This window comes from Pristiophorus japonicus, chromosome 22, assembly GCF_044704955.1.
Source record: "Pristiophorus japonicus isolate sPriJap1 chromosome 22, sPriJap1.hap1, whole genome shotgun sequence".
NCBI lineage: Eukaryota > Metazoa > Chordata > Chondrichthyes > Pristiophoridae > Pristiophorus > Pristiophorus japonicus.
In genome coordinates, this window is record NC_091998.1 from 53,116,671 (window position 1) to 53,133,067 (window position 16,397).

Sequence of the window (16,397 nt, forward strand, 5' to 3'; positions counted from 1 at the left end):
TGGATGGGAAACTCCCGAGCCAAAGAGCCGGGCCGGGAGCGCTCCAAGAGACGCCGGGGGCGGAGGGAACCCACAAAAAACATTCCCAAAACATTGCCCGCACCACCACAACATGAATCGCAAAAAATAATTAAAACAAAAAGCAATCACACTTACCTTCGGAGTCCATTACTCACCTCTCCGCTGTCGGTACGGTTGGTTATCGCCCTGATTTCCCAGGCGGTCAGTGCAGGGGCGTGCTGCAGGGCGGGCAGGAGCTCGAACTCACGCCAGCGTCGCGATCAGGGGCGTTGCACACCGGACGCAGCTCTTCCGGGCGGTGCTGCTCCGCGCCGCCGCTAAACCGTACCCGAGGATTGCCGCGGGGCGCTGGAGGCTGCCTGCCCGCCCAGAACACCTCACCGCCGCCATTGCCGCCGCTCCGGGGCGAATAAACGGAGCGCAGACCACCGGAAAATCCGGCCCCAAAGGAGTCAAACTGGAGGAAACCTCAGTGGACACTTGTCTTCATCAGGAAGGGTGAGAATTAAACGTGGCCACGATAGTCAACGGTAAAACATCAGCCCTCCTGTAAACGGGAGATAGTGGCTCTGTGGGTAAATGCACTTCCAATCTGCAGCTGAGCGATTCCACCCTCCGTCAGCTTGAGCTCATCCGAAACTTGGCTGCTTGTGTCCTAACTCGCACCGAGTCCGGCTCACCCATCACCCTCTGTGCTCGCTGACCCGTGTCCTAACTCGCACCGAGTCCGGCTCACCCATCACCCTCTGTGCTCGCTGCCCAGTGTCCTAACTCGCACCAAGTTCTGCTCACCCATCACCCTCTGTGCTCGCTGCCTCGTGTCCTAACTCGCACCGAGTCCGGCTCACCCATCATCCCCTGAGCTCGCTGCCCAGTGTCCTAACTCGCACCCAGTCCGGCTCACCCATCACCCCCTGAGCTTGCTGCCCAGTGTCCTAACTCGCACCCAGTCCCGCTCACCCATCACCCCCTGTGCTCGCTGCCCAGTGTCCTAACTCGCACCCAGTCCCGCTCACCCATCACCTCCTGTGCTCGCTGCCCAATGTCCTAACTCGCACCGAGTCCGGCTCACCCATCACCCTCTGTGCTCGCTGCCCTGTGTCCTATCTCGCACCAAGTCCCGATCACCCATCACCCCCGGTGCTCGCTGACCAACATTGGCTTCCAATCCGGCAATGCCTCGATTTTAAAATTCTCATCCTTGTTTTCAAACCCCTCCATGGCCCTCGCCCCTCCCTATCTTTGTAATCTCCTCCAACCTCACTAACCCCCCAAGATGTTTCCACGTCAAAAAGTTCACAGGTGTTTCAATGAAGGAACTAAAATTCCAGGTCCCGAACTACATGTTGAAGGGTGGAAGATGCCTGTGTGTGGAACATTTTTAACGTGGGGTGACCGTTGCACACCAGCCACCACACGGGCTCGACAGAGCTAGGTCTTGGTCCAGTGGCAAGGATTAACCAGGACGACTGGAGACCTGCTCTACTGCACGGACTTAGTGCGCAGACGTATCGCAGTGTGGGCTGACCCGTGCTGCCCCTGGGCTCTCGCCTCTTCTGGGCCCCGAACTCACGCCTCTCCTGGGCCCCGATCACATCCCTCTACAATCTCTCGCCGCTCCTTCGCCCCGACCTCACCGCTCCTGCTGTACCTGCCCATGCTCCAATCACCGACCTGGATCTTGGTATCGTCCCTCTTCACTGCCATTGCTCTCCTGCTCCAGCACGTGCTGCTCGCTGGAGTGGTACACCGCCACACTGCTCCTTCCGCTCCCGGCCTGCTCCGATGGTGCTCACAGGCCGGGGGCCGCTCAGCCTACTGGGAACAGACAATCGCCAGTTCCCGTTACCAGATGCCCAGTGTCTTTGCAGATGAGACGTTAAACCGAGGCCTCATTTTCCCTCTTCGGTGGATGTAAAAGATCCCACGGCACTATTTCGAAGAGCAGGGGAGTTCTCCCCCATGTCCTGGGGCCAATATTTATCCCTTAACCAACACAACAAAAACAGATTATCTGGTCATTATCACATTGCTGTTTGTGGGAGCTTGCTGTGCAATTTGGCTGTTGGTTTCCCACATTACAACAGTGACCACACTTCAAAAAGTACTTCATTGGCTGTGAAGCCCTTTGAGACATCCGTTGGTCATGAAAGGCGCTTTATAAATGCAAGTCTTTCTTTTTATTGTGGTTCCTATGGAGAGAGACAAACGCAGAGATGGGAAGGAGAAAGAGGGAGAAGGCCCTTTCATTATTAATTTAAATGTATACAAAATCCCTTTGTCAGATGTGAATTTGATAAAAAGCGAGGCATTTTAATTCACCAGTAATGGCTGTCGAATAAATTGCACTGTAGCAGGATTTGAGCAAATAGAGAAGTATCCTTTTGTCATCAGAGATCACTAACGTAATATTAAATTATGGTGAATCATGATCACGCCAGAGAGCTGGTTTTGCGCTTTTCATGATAGTGAGATTTCATAGAATTATTTTGAAATGATCATTCATTACCCAATATGGAATCATTCAACAGATGGTGCAAAGCGTCCATTATAATCTCCGACTCAAAGTATCCATTTTGAAATCTCTCTTCCAATTCCTTGTCCCTCGCTCCCAATCTGTCTCCCTACCTCTCTTCCCCCCATCTATAACTGTCTATCCCCCCAGCCCACCCCCTCGGCACCCATCTCTCGTGTACTATCTGAAGCCCTCAGTCGTGTCTTTGTTACCTCTACACTTGGCTACTTCAACGCACTCCTCGCATTGCCTCCCACATTCTACCCTACGTAAACTAGAGGTGATCCAAAACTCGGCTGCCCCGTGTCCTAACTCGCACCAAGTCCCACTCACCCATCACACCCTGTGCTCTCTGGCCTACATTGGCTTCTGATTAAGCAACACCTCGATTTCAAAATTCTCATCCTTGTTTCCAAACCCCTCCATGGCCCTCACCCCACCCTATCGCTGTAATCTCCTCCAGCCCCACAACCCCCCGAGATATCCATGCTCCTCTAATTCTGCCCTTTTGAGCATCCCTGATTATAATCGCTCAACCATTGGTGGCCGTGCCTTCTGTTGCCTGGGCCCCAAGCTCTGGAATTCCCTCCCTAAACCTCTCCACCTCTCTTTCCTCCTTCAAGACGCTCCTTAAAACCTACCTCTTTAACCAAGGTCACCTGCCCTAATTTCTTCTTATGTGACTCGGTGTCAAATGTATTGTCTCATAATACTCTTGTGATGTGCCTTGGAACGGTTCACTGCGTTAAAGGCACTATTAAATACAAGTTGTTGTTGTATCTTTCTGTTGTATCTGTTTCTGCCTCCCTTTCTCAGCCGTCCAGTTGAAAATCCGTGCACTGCGTTGCAGGAAATGCTGCTGACTGGTGCCCGCAGCCGTTGCCAGCAGAAACCATGGAGGTTGTGCCCTTGCCTGTCTGAACGCGCACACGCCAACCAAGGAGTCTTCAAGCGCTGCTGCAGATCTCTCTCTTAAGGCCTGCAGGATCTGCTCGTCCGAGAGCAGGTGAACAGTTGTGGTGACGACACGCTGCCAGATTTGGCTGCATTCGGTGACACCACGGGTCCAGGCCAGAATGGAGATGATTGGGTAATTTCCCCTGTCAATCACACGGAGACCGCAAGTTATTGGGTTTGCGGACATCATTTGTATTGAGTAACTCTACTCCACTCACTGCATGGTGCAGAAGAAATAATCTAGCTTTTATCGGGAGACGTTGCTGTAGTTTTGGTCATGAGTTCTGTTTGCTGCAGTTCGTCGAGATTCTTTTTAAATAGACCCTGTAGACTGTTTGCTGTGCTGTAAAATAGATCCTGTAGACTGCTGTGCTGTAAAATAGATCCTGTAGACTCTTTGCTGTGAGACCTGCTTTAAGTCCCGACCCAATTCTAACTCATTGGCTGACACAGTGGTGTCAATGGACACTCTTCCCAAAGTTATTGAACAAGTCCCTGAGGTTATGCCGTGTTGATGTAAAGCAATACGAGATTGGCTTATACAGCTCTCTCGGGCTCCCTCCCCAGGAAAAGGTTGTAGAAAATGCCTATTGAACAGAGGTAATGTGATCTGCAGTACCCAGAGGACATGGCTGCAAATACAGATGACAGAAGGAAAGAAAGAAAGAAAGAAAGACTTGGATTTATATAGCGCCTTTCACGACCATCACACACCACAAAGCACTCTACAGCCAATGAAGTACTTTTGGAGGGTAGCCACTGTTGTAATGTGGGAAACGCAGCAATTAATTCTCCCACAAACAGCAATGTGATAATGACCAGATAATCTGATTTTTTTGTGTTAAATATTGGCCAGGACACCAGGGATAACTCCCCAGCTCTTCCAAATAGTGCCATGAGATCTTTTACGTCCACCTGAGAGAGCAGACAGGACCTCGATTTAACGTCTCATCCGAAAGACGGCACCTCCAACAGTGCGTCACTCCCATAGCACTGCACTGGGCGTGTCAGCCTGGATTTTTTAGTACTCAAGTCCCTGGAGTGAGACTCGAACCTACAGCCTTCTGACTCAGAGGCGAGGCTGCTGCCCCCTGAGGCACAGCTGACACTGGTAAGGCTGCGATCAAAAGTAGTTCTCCCAGAAAAAGATATCTTGCTCCTGACAATATTAGGGCTAGAAATTCGGTTAGCGCCAGGTGATGTCTACCGCCTCAAAGTGGGATATTCAGTTGTGTCTGTCTATCTGTCTGTTTCCCCATTCATGTCTTCACCCCCCCCCCCAACAATTTCTACTCTTCCCCCATATGTCTCTGCCTCTCGCTCCCATCCCAGTGCAATACTGAGAGAGTGCTGCACTGTCGGAGGTGCCGTCTTTCACATGAGACGTTAAACCGAGGCCCCGTCTGCTCTCTCAGGTGGGCGTAAAAGATCCCACGGCACTATTTTGAAGAAGAGCAGGGGAGTTCTCCCCGGTGTCCTGGGGCCAATATTTATCCCTCAATCAACATCACTAAAACCGATGATCTGGTCATTATCACATTGTTGTTTGTGGGAGCTTGCTGTGCGCAAATTGGCTGCCGTGTTTCCCACATTAGAACGGTGACTGCACTCCAAAGGTACTTCATTGCCTGTAAAGTGCTTTGAGACGTCCGGTGGTTGTGAAAGGCGCTATATAAATGCAAGTCTTTCTTTCTCTCTCTCTCATTAAGTTCCAACCCCAAAGGTTTAATAGCTCCTCTGCTCTTCCCAAAGGGAAGACGAACTTCTACAGCAGCAATGCACATAGCCGCCGCTTGGTCAGGATGATGAGGAATCAGCCAACTTTTGCTTTTTATTCAAAGGCTGGTGTAAGGAGAGGAATCCATCCACAAGGGGAATGGTGCGGGGTATTTGTCGAGGCCATGAACATAGGTCCATCGGAGAGTGTCGGGACCGGTATTACTCCGCAATTAGCTGGATTACCAGCGGAGGCTGTGACCGAACACTAATTGTTTCTGGTAAGACATGGTGTAATGTGTGCACCAGTGATTATGCCCACAGGTTTGTAGAGCTGTTGAAACTGAAATAGTTGTAGAGTTGTTGAGCTGGGAGTGGCTTAGCCAGTCACGTGATGTTCACAAGGCTCAATAAAACCCCAGCCAGTTGGGTTCGGGGGATCCACGATGGGGCAGGTGGTTGTGAGCCTGGTGGATGAACTGGTAATGTGTGGCGTGATTATTAAACTTTTGCTAATAAACCAACTAGTTCTTAATGGTAATGTGTTATTAAGTAAATTCTTAAGCAAAGAACCCATGAAGCAAATACATTACACACAGATGTAACCAAAGCAGTGGTTAAGTGAAACTGCAAACTCTTGGATCCAACTGACATTTTAATTGAGTCATGAGAGCAGGCTGATTATTTGCACAGTTTTGACAAACAGCCATCGATGTCGTTGCCGGGTGCAGAAAGAGGAAGTAGAAAGGTACATTTCAAAAAATGATACCAAACTTACAAAACACCAGAATGTCATTTGTTTAACAAAAAAACTTTTGGCTCTTGCATGCATCCAATGTTGCTTTCTGATTTCCAACACGCCTCGCAAAGTGATATTTCCGTGTGCTTTGTGAGGTTTCTTGCGCCTTGAAATTCACTTTAAGGAGGCAGTGTGGTTAAGCACCGATCTGTAATCATTTGGCAAATTTCTTCCTCCCACAAGTTGTAACAACACATCAGCTGCATGAGGAAGTTGAAAGAGAGCTGGCCTTTCTGTAGGCGGGCCAGTATAAAATCTTTGGGAGGCGTGTTTCGAGTCATTTGTCTGCTGCCTCCGACACAGGTGAAAGCACCGAGAACGATGGTTCACGCCCGATATTTATTGTGCTCTCTCCTCTTCTGTTCCGTGGCTCCAGAGCTCGGTAAGCTTTTGTCCTCGCTTGTCTGAATTATTTGCAGTTTAACAAAAAAGAACAAGTGCTTTAATCTTGAACCCAGAATGCTATCACTCCCTCTCCCAAGGCTTTGACTCCCAGCCGAGGTTCAGTTCCACGAGCACCGATCACCCTCCAGTACTGTTGGGCAAGTAGCCATTCCTCGTGGCGCGAGTCGCGGCCAAGCCTGATCTGGTCTTTACCTGACATCCGCACTCGTGTGCTCCCAGCTGGCATTTCTGGCTGTCGACTTGGTGTGTGAACTCTCTGACTCTTTCTCCCTTGCCCTCACCCAGGGGTCTGGAGGCCCTCTGTAGGGCCCCTACTGCCGTTGATTGGGAAGCTTTTAAAAGCCAGCAAAGAATGTCTAAACAAATGATTAAGAAAGGGAAGATAGACTTTGAAAGTAAACGAGCACGACATATAAAAACAGATCGCAAGAGTTTAAAGGAAAAGAGTGGCTAAAGTAATTGTTGATCCCTTCGAGGACGAGATCAGGGAATTAGTAATGGGGAACATGGAGATGGCAGAAACTCTGAACAAATATTTTGTATCAGTCTTTACGGTAGAGGACACTAACAATATCCCAACAATGGATAGTCAAGGGGCTATGAGGGGGAGGAACTTAACACAATCACAATCACTAAGGGAGGTGGTACTCAGTAAGATAATGGGACTAAAGGCAGATAAATCCCCTGGACCTGATGGCTTGCATCCTAGGGTCTTAAGGGATGTAGTGGCAGGGATGGTGGCTGCATTGGTTGTAAGTTACCAAAATTCCCTGGATTTTGGGGAGGTCCCAGCAGATTGGAAAACTGCAAATGTCAGGCCCCTATTTAAAATTGGAGGCAGTCAAAAAGCAGGAAACCAAAGACCAGTTAGCCTAACATCTGTGGTTGGGAAAATGTTGGAGCCCATTATTAAAGATGCAGTAGCAGGACATTTGGAAAAGCATAATTCGGTCAGGCAGAGTCAGCATGGATTTATGAAGAGAAAGTCATGTTTGACAAATTTGCTAGAATTCTTTGAGGATGTAACAGGGTGGATAAAGGGGAACCAGTGGATGTGGTATATTTGGACTTCCGCAAGGCATTTGACAAGGTGCCACATAAAAGGTTACTGCACAAGATAAAAGTTCATGGGGTTGGGGGTAATATATTAGTACGGATAAAGGATTGGCTAACTAACAGAAAACAGAGAGTCAGGATAAATGGTTCATTCTTGGGTTGGCAATCAGTAACTAGTGGGGTGCCGTAGGGATCAGTGCTGGGATCCCAACTATTTACAATCTATATTAACGCTTTGGAAGAAGGGACCGAGTGTAACGTAGCCAAGTTTGCTGACGATACACATTTGGGAGGAAAAGCAATGTGTGAGGAGGACACAAAAAATCTGGAAAAGGACATAGACTAACTAAGTGAGTGGGCAAAAATTTGGCAGATGGACTATAATGTTGGAAAGTGTGAGGTCATGCACTTTGGTAGAAAAAAAATAAAAGAGCAAGTTATTATTTAAATAGAGAAAAATTGCAAAGTGCTGCAGTATAGCGGGACCTGGGGGTACTTGTGCATGAAACACAAAAGTTTAGTATGCAGATACAGCAAGTGATCAGGAAGGCCAATGGAATCTTGGCCTTTATTGCAAAGGGGATGGAGCATAAAAGCAGGGAAGTCTTGCTACCGTTATACAGGGTACTGGTGAGGCCACACCTGGAATACTGCATACAGTTTTGGTTTCCATATTTTACAAAAGGATATACTTGCTTTGGAGGCAGTTCAGAGAAGGTTCACTAGGTTGATTCCAGAGATGAGGGGGTTAACTTATGAGGAAAGGTTGAGGAGGTTGGGCCTCTACTTATTGGAATTCAGAAGAATGATAGATGATCTTAGTGAAATGTATAAGATTATGAGGGGGCTTGACAAGGTGGATGCAGATAGGATGTTTCCACTGATAGGGGAGACTAGAACTAGGGGACATAATCTTAGAATTTAAAATTGAGATGAGGAGAAATTTCTTCTCTCAGGGTTGTAAATTTGTGGAATTCGCTGCCTCAGAGAGCTGTGGAAGTTGGGACATTGAATGGATTTAAAACAGAGATAGACAGCTTCTTAACCGTTAAGGGAATAAGGGGTTATGGGGAGCGGGCAGGGAAGTGGAGCTGAGTCCATGATCGGATCAACCTTGATCATATTAAAAGGCGGAGCAGGCTCGAGAGGCCATATGGCCTACTCCTGCTCCTATTTCTTATGTTCTAATGTTCTTATGTTGAATCGTTGACGTAGCAGCTGATGTCTTATTGGCTTGGTGACCATGGCACCTGGAAAATTGCCAAGCCATTTTATGCAGTGAGTCACAGCGTAATTTCGTGTATTGTTCATCTTGACGCAACATAAAAAAAACAACCTCTGGTTTTGTTCACTGTCTGAATCCAGTTCATGGGCATCTGATTTTAGTCCCGATCACCCATCACCACTGCGCTCGCTGACCTACACTAGCTTTCAGTTAAGCAACGCCGCAATCTCAAAATTCTCAGCCTTGTTTACAAATCACTCCCATGGCCTCACCCCCTCGCTATCTCTGTAATCTCCGCCAGCCCCACAACCGCCCCCCCACCCCCGGAGATCTCGATGTTCCTCAAATTCTACCCTCTTGAGCCTCCCTGATTATAATCGCTCCACCATCGGTGGCCGTGCCTTCTGTTGCCTGGGCCCCAAGCTCTGGAACTCACTCCCTAAACCTCACCCCCTCTCCACCTCTCTTTCCTCCTTTAAGACGCTCCTTAAAACCTACCTCTTTGACCAAGCTTTTGGTCACCTGCGCTAATGTCTTCTTATGTGGCTCGGTGTCAAATTTATGTGTTTTGTCTTATAATACTGCTGTGAAGTGCCTTGGGATGTTTTACTATGTTCAAGGTGCTATATAAATACAAGTTGTTGTTGTTAAACCCGATTACTACAGCCCAGGGCCATGAGGCGACTTCCAGGTCAATATTGACTGAATTTTTTAGTTGAAGTCTTGTGTGTTGTACTCGTCTGTGCCATTTTGGCACGGTTACAACGTGGCAAAGAAGCATTGCAAGACTACTGAGGGAGCGAATCCATTCAAATAGCCATGATCAAATTGAAAGGTCCTTCAGTCATTCCAAATGACCCCCTCACTTCCGGTCAGTGAGGGGCACCGGTTCCTTTCCGCAGATCATCTCAGTGGCCGGAGCGATGCGTGGGACTTGCCGGTTACCATGGAGATAGCGGGCCGTAGATTTAGGAGTGGCGACAGGGCTTGGGCCTACTTACCCTCCATGCTGAGAAGGCCGAGTTAGGGGTTTCGGCAACTTCCCGCTTCTACTAAGTTTTTCTTAACAGGATTTGGGAGTCTCGCGTCAACTTTTCTGATGGACCAGGTGGGGTGGGGGTGGGGGGTGTGTGTGGGAAGGTGGGGCAGTGTCTGAATTTCAGGAGGTACTTATCCTATCCTGGCCTCCACTGTGTCAATGCAGTTTTCTCCCCACCTGGGCTGATTTATTCTGGAGCGGTGGGCGGGGCAAGGGGTCAGAGGGATCTTGGTTTGGGGGGTACATTCCCTCTCCAGTACCTTCACCATGCTTAGCATTGGAGTCAAAGCAGCGAGCACTGACTGCCTGTTTGAGACGGAGGGACGCACCAAAGTCTCGCACTTTCACGCAGGGGTTATAGCGGGGCAATCGAACTTCTGATCCCTTCCCCCACCGTCCCATATCAGAGGCACTGAGGTTACTGACTAAAAGCTCCAACTGCAGCTCTGGCTGAGGTTAAATAATACCACACAGGCCTGGTCGTAACTGGTGCACTTGGACCTATGTTTAATTCGAAGCCATTGCCTGAATTAACGAGGAACCTTTCCCCTCTCTGCCTACTGTAGTTTTAAATTCCTTGATTTTTTTGAAGAAGTGCTTGTTTTCGATCGCACTCCAAGCTGATGCTGTGCGTAACAATCCAGCAAAATGTCTGATTTAAACCAAACAAGGGGGCTGAGCAAATGCTTATAAAGAAAGAAAGACTCGCATTTATATAGCGCCTTTCACGACCACTGGACGTCTCCAAGCACTTTACAGCCAATTAAGTACTTTTGGAGTGTCGTCACTGTTGTAATGTGGGAAAGGCAGCAGCCAATTTGCGCACAGCAAGCTCCCACAAACAGCAATGTGATAATGACCAGATAACCTGTTTTATTTTGTTATGTTGATTGACGGCTAAATATTGGCCCCAGGACACCGGGGAGAACTCCCCTGCTCTTCTTCGAAATAGTGCCGTGGGATCTTTTACGTCCACCTGAGAGAGCAGACGGGGCCTTGGTTTAACGCCTCATCCAAAAATCTCTCAACTCTCTTCCCTCCAGCACGTCCTCGAATTCTCTACACTTCAAATAGCTTCTGGACGTCACCCGCCTGCTTTGGACAGCGGTTCATCGATGCTCCGTGCCGACCCTGTTTTATATGTAAACCTGTAAATACCCTGTTTAACCACCAGAGGGCTCATCCCACAATCCCTTGGGAGCACCTGTACATAAGGAGGCCTCGGAGGCTGGAGAGGGACTCTGGAGACCTGCAATAAAGGACTACGGTCACACATTACTTTGAGCTTACAGTATCTGGTCAGATTCTTTATTCAAGAGATAATAGACTGCATCCTGCTCATGTCGGTTTTGTCCTTCCATGGGACCTCTGACTTTGACCCTGGTCTCCCTACTATAGTATCCCACTAGCTGCTGCAATCAGCAGGGCTATGTAAGCTGAGCTTTCCCCCTGTCCATTCGCGTGGGCACTATGGCTGCCGCTCCGGACCTGAGCCACTCCATATTCTTCCACTTTTTACCCCTCTTTCCTTTCCTCGATTTCCCTCCCTAACCGTTCTCTCCTGTTGTCATGCCTCCTTTTATCTCTCCTCTTTCTACCTCTCTTTCCTCGCTTCTTAAGACCGACATCTTTGACCAAGCCCTGCCCTATTGTCAAATTGTTTGTCTCATAATACTCCTGTGAAGTGCCTTGGGACATAACAAGAAATAGGAGCAGGAGCCGGCCATTCGGCCCCTCGAGCCTGCTCCGCCATTCAATAAAATCATGGCTGATCTGATCTTGGCTGGCCTCAGCTCCACTTTTCTACCCGCTCCCCAGCACCCTTGTCTCCCTTATCATTCAAAAATCTGTCTGTCTCCACTTTAAATATGTTCAATGACCCACCCTCCACAGCTCTCTGGGGAAGAGAATTCCAAAGATTCACGACCCTCAGAGAGAAGAAATTCCTCCTCATCTCCATTTTAAATGGGCGACCCCTAATTCTGAAATTATGCCCCCTAGTTCTAGATTCCCTCATGAGGGGAAACATCTTCTCTGCATCTACCCTGTCCAGCCCCCTCAAAATCTTATATGTTTCAATAAGATCACCTCTCATTCTTCTAAACTCCAATGAGTACAGGCCCAACCTGCTCAACCTTTCACTAAGTTAAAGGCGCTATATAAACCCAAGTTGTTGTTGTTGGAAGTGTAAGGAAGCAAATTGAGGGCGGGCCTGTTTGAGGTTAAGGACATAGCAACAACGGGCAGGAAGTGGCCAGCTGGCCCATTGAGCCTGTCTCGGACGATCACGATGCATTTGAGCATCAGGCAGGGATGGATTAACCATGGGGTGAAGGGGGCTGCAGACCCAGGCCCACCAAAGAAAATATGCCCACCGAATAAATGTAGGAAAAAAAATGTAAGGCCTCCCAAATCGGCTGAACAGCATCGACCACAAGAGAGGAAATACAAGACCGAGGAATATATTATTTATTGGCCTACCTTTTTTTACAGAGACAGTGTCCCTGAAATTCGCATTCCCGGGAAGGACCATTAATGCCCATTTGCAGCGGCCATTCGTCAAAATCGTTGTGGTCAACTGGCCGGCCCGACCCAAATTGAGGTGGGGGATTTTTTGGCCTAGACTCCAAACCGCCCGATGCTGACCGCTGCAAGCGCGTCATCAAAACACGCACCGCCGCTTTTAATTCACATAAAAACTTATCCATCTAAATTCAGCTTGACCCGCCAATCCACTGCTGCATGGTGCCCCCGACAGGTTTCTTTGTCGGCGCACCTTCTCCGCACCGAGTGCGGCCCGGCAGCACGGCGGCCCTTAAAGGGGAGGGCGCACTGCCGCGGATGCCATCTATTAATTTTTGCCGGCCCACTTCCCGATCGGCCGGCACGACAATGCCCCTGGGTTCGGCCTGGCCGCCAATGGGCAGCCTGGCACCCTCCTCTTGGATGCCAGGCCGCTAGCCTGGCCGAAACCCTCCCTGTGCCCAAAGATTAAAAAATTGCAGAATCTCTCCCCCTAGAGGCGGATAAATCCCCTGGACCTGATGGCTTGCATCCTAGCGTGTTGTGAGAAGTAACGGCAGGGATAGTGGATGCATTGGTTGCAATTTAGCAAAATTCCCTGGATTCTGGGGATTGGAAAACTGCAAATGTGACGCCCCTATTTAAAAAAAGGCGGCAGACAAAAAGCAGGAAACTATAGACTGTGGTTGGGAAAATGTTGGAGTCCATTATTAAAGAAGCAGTAGCAGGACATTTGGAAAAGCATAATTTGGTCAGGCAGAGTCTGCACGGATTTATGAAGGGGAAGTCATGTTTGACAAATTTGCTGGAATGATGTAATGAACAGGGTGGATAAAGGGATGTGGTGTATTTCGACTTCCAGAAGGCATTTGACAAGATGCCACATAAAAGGTTACCGCACAAGATAAAAGTTCACGGGATTGGGGGTAATATATTAGCATGGATAGAGGATTGGCTAACTAACAGAAAACAGAGAGTCGGGATAAATGGTTCATTCTCGGGTTGACAACCAGTGACTAGTGGGGTGCCGCATGGATCAGTGCTGGGACCCCAACTATTTGCAATCTATATTAACAACTTGGAAGAAAGGACTGAGTGTAACGTAGCCAAGTTTGCTGATGATACACATTTGGGAGGAAAAGCAATGTGTGAAGAGGATACAAGAAATCTGAAAAAGGACACAGACAGACAAAGTGAGTGGGCAAAAATTTGGCAGATGGAGTATAATGTTGGAAAGTGTCAGGTCTTCCACTTTGGTGGAAGTTATTATTTAAATAGAGAAAAATTGCAAAGTGCTGCAGTACAGCGGCATAAAACACAAAAGGATAGTATGCAGGTACAGCAAGTGATCAGGAAGGCCAATGGTATCTTGGCCTTTATTGCAAAGGGGATGGAGTATAAAAGCAGGAAAGTCTTGCTACAGTTATACAGTGTATTGGTGAGGCCACACCTGGAATACTGCGTGCAGTTTTGGTTTCCATATTTACGAAAGGATATACTTGCTTTGGAGGCAGTTCAGAGAAGGAGGTTCACTAGGTTGATTCCGGAGATGAGGGGGTTGACTTATGAGGAAAGGTAAAGTAGGTTGGGCCTCTACTCATTGGAATTCAGAAGAATGAGAGGTGATCTTATCAAAACATATAAGATTATGAGGGGGCTTGACAAGGTGGATGCAGAGAGGGTGTTTCCACTGATGGGGGAGACTAGAACGAGGGGACATAATCTTAGATTAAGGGGCCGTCCATTTAAAACTGAGATGAGGAGAAATTTCTGCTCTCAGAGGGTTGTAAATCTGTGGAATTCGCTGCCTCAGACAGTAGTGGAAGCCGGGACATTGAACAAATGTAAGACAGAAATAGACAGTTTCTTCAATGATAAGGGAAAAAGGGGTAATGGGGAGCGGGGAGGGAAGTGGAGCTGAGTCCATGATCGGATCAGCCATGATTGAATTAAATGGCGGAGCAGGCTCGAGGGTCCGTATGGCCTACTCCTGCCCCTATTTCTTATGTTCTTATTAATGGAGGGGAGAGAGCTGTGATGTCATCGCGACTCTGCTGATTGATAGCGGCAGAGTCTCGGTCCTACCCATAATCAGCCCCTTAGCTGGGCTTTGAGTCTATGGCCTGCCCCCATTATAACAAATTACTTCTGGGACTTTGGAAAAAAAGTCTTGAAAATGGCTCTTCCATCCGCAGCAAGGATCTGTGCGGAAAGTACTGAGAAAAATCATCAGGGGCCAGCTTTGGCCCCAAGATCTTTACTATTTATCTGTGTTATAGAAACATAGAAAATAGGTGCAGAAGCAGGCCATTCGGCCCTTTGAACCTACACCGCCATTCAATGAGTTCATGGCTGAACATGCAACTTCAGTACCCCATTCCTGCTTTCTCGCCATACCCCTTGATCCCCCGAGTAGTAAGGACTTCATCTAACTCCTTTTTGAATATATTTAGAGAATTGACCTCAACAACTATTAGTTAACTGTTATTATATAATATATTTACGATATAAAATATATGTTAATATATAATATATGATATTAATATATTGGCCCTGAAATGTCCGTCAGAGGCTTCCTGCGGACGAAAGCCTCTGACCCGAAATTTCTCTACGAAAGTATCTGATGGTCCCGGAGAACGATTACAGCACGGAAAGAGGCCATTCGGCATGTCGAGCCCGTGCCGGCTCTCTGCAAAAGCACTTAAGCTAGTCCCATTCCCCCCACCCTTTCCCCGTAGCCCTGCACATTTTTTTCATTCAGGTACGCAACCAACTCCCCTTTGAAAGCCACAATTGAGTTTGCCTCCACCACCCTCTCAGGCAGCACATTGCAGATCCTAACCACTCGCTACGTAAAAAGGTTTTCCTTACATCGCCTTTGGTTCTTCTGCCAATCACCTTAAATCTGTGTCCACTGGTTCTCGACCCTTCCGCCAATGGGAACAGTTTCTCTCTATCTACTCTGTCCAAACCCCTCATGGTTTTGAACACTATCAAATCTTCTCTCAACCTTCTCTGCTCCGGGGAGAACAACCCCAGCTTCTCCAGTCAATGAAGTCCCTCATCCCTGGAACCATTCTCGTAAATCTTTTCTGTACCCTCTCCAAGGCTTTTCATGTACATGTCTATGCGTCGTCTTAATCCCTTCAATCCAACGTTGAGGTTCTAGAATGGGAGTCTGATCAGCGTGCAATTTTGGTTTTCATATTTACCAAAGGATATACTTGCTTTGGAGACAGTTCAGAGAAGGTTCACGAGGTTGATTCCGGAGATGAGGGGGTTGACTTATGAGGAAAGGTTGAGTAGGTTGGGCCTCTACTCATTCGAATTCAGAAGAATGAAAGATGATCTTATCAAAACGTTTAAGATTATGAGGAGGCTTGACAAGGTGGATGCAGAGAGGATGTTTCCACTGATAGGGGAGACTAGAACTAGGGGGCATAATCTTAAAATAAGGGGCCATCCATTTAAAACTGAGATGAGGAGAAATTTCTTCTCTCAGAGGGTTGTAGATCTGTAGAATTCACTGCCTCAGAGACCTGTGGAAGCTGGAACATTGAATACATTTAAGACAGAAATAGACAGTTTCTTAACCAATAATGGGATAAGGGGTTATGGGGAGCAGGCAGGGAAATGGACCTGAGTCCATGATCAGATCAGCCACGATCGTATTAAATGGCGGAGCAGGCTCGAGGGGCCGTAAGTCCTACTCCTGCTCTTATTTCTTATGCTCTTATGTTATGGTCTTATGTCTCTTGTCTGTTTGCAGCGAGCTCGACTTCCAGACTGCCCGACGTGCAAAAGTACCGAGTGGTGAAACCCCGCAGACTTCACGCCAAGCAGAAACGGGAGAGTGAGGTACTGTACAAGACCCAGTGTCAGCATTTCACACAGCAGCTCAGCACATGGGTGGTTCCAACAAGCCACACTTCGTTGGCAGTAACGGGAGACAGGAGTGCTATAGTGACAGAAGGACAGACCGAGAGGTGTCTTGAAAAGAGAAGGCTGAGGGGTGACCAGACTGAGGTCTTTAAAAGTATGCACTGTTGGAAGTTCTCAATTGTTAATAATATAAATGAAAGATAGATTTTTTTTAAGGGAACTTGATGAAATGTGAAGTTGTATTGCTGTTAATACTGTC

The 16,397-nt window shown here is 47.9% G+C and overlaps 1 protein-coding gene across 2 annotated transcripts in view; it reads left to right on the plus strand.

The window, feature by feature from the left end:
- Positions 1 to 6,275: 6,275 nt before the first annotated feature.
- Positions 6,276 to 16,397, plus strand: part of LOC139235036 (zinc metalloproteinase-disintegrin-like NaMP) — an 80,359-nt gene continuing 70,237 nt past the window's right edge. The window contains exons 1-2 of one of the 2 annotated variants that reach the window (XM_070866142.1): positions 6,276 to 6,390; positions 16,026 to 16,114. In XM_070866142.1, the coding sequence (XP_070722243.1) occupies positions 6,330 to 6,390; positions 16,026 to 16,114 (150 nt within the window). In that variant the 5' untranslated portion in view covers positions 6,276 to 6,329. The remainder of the gene's footprint in view (positions 6,391 to 16,025; positions 16,115 to 16,397) is intronic. The other variant, XM_070866141.1, reaches the window with a different exon arrangement.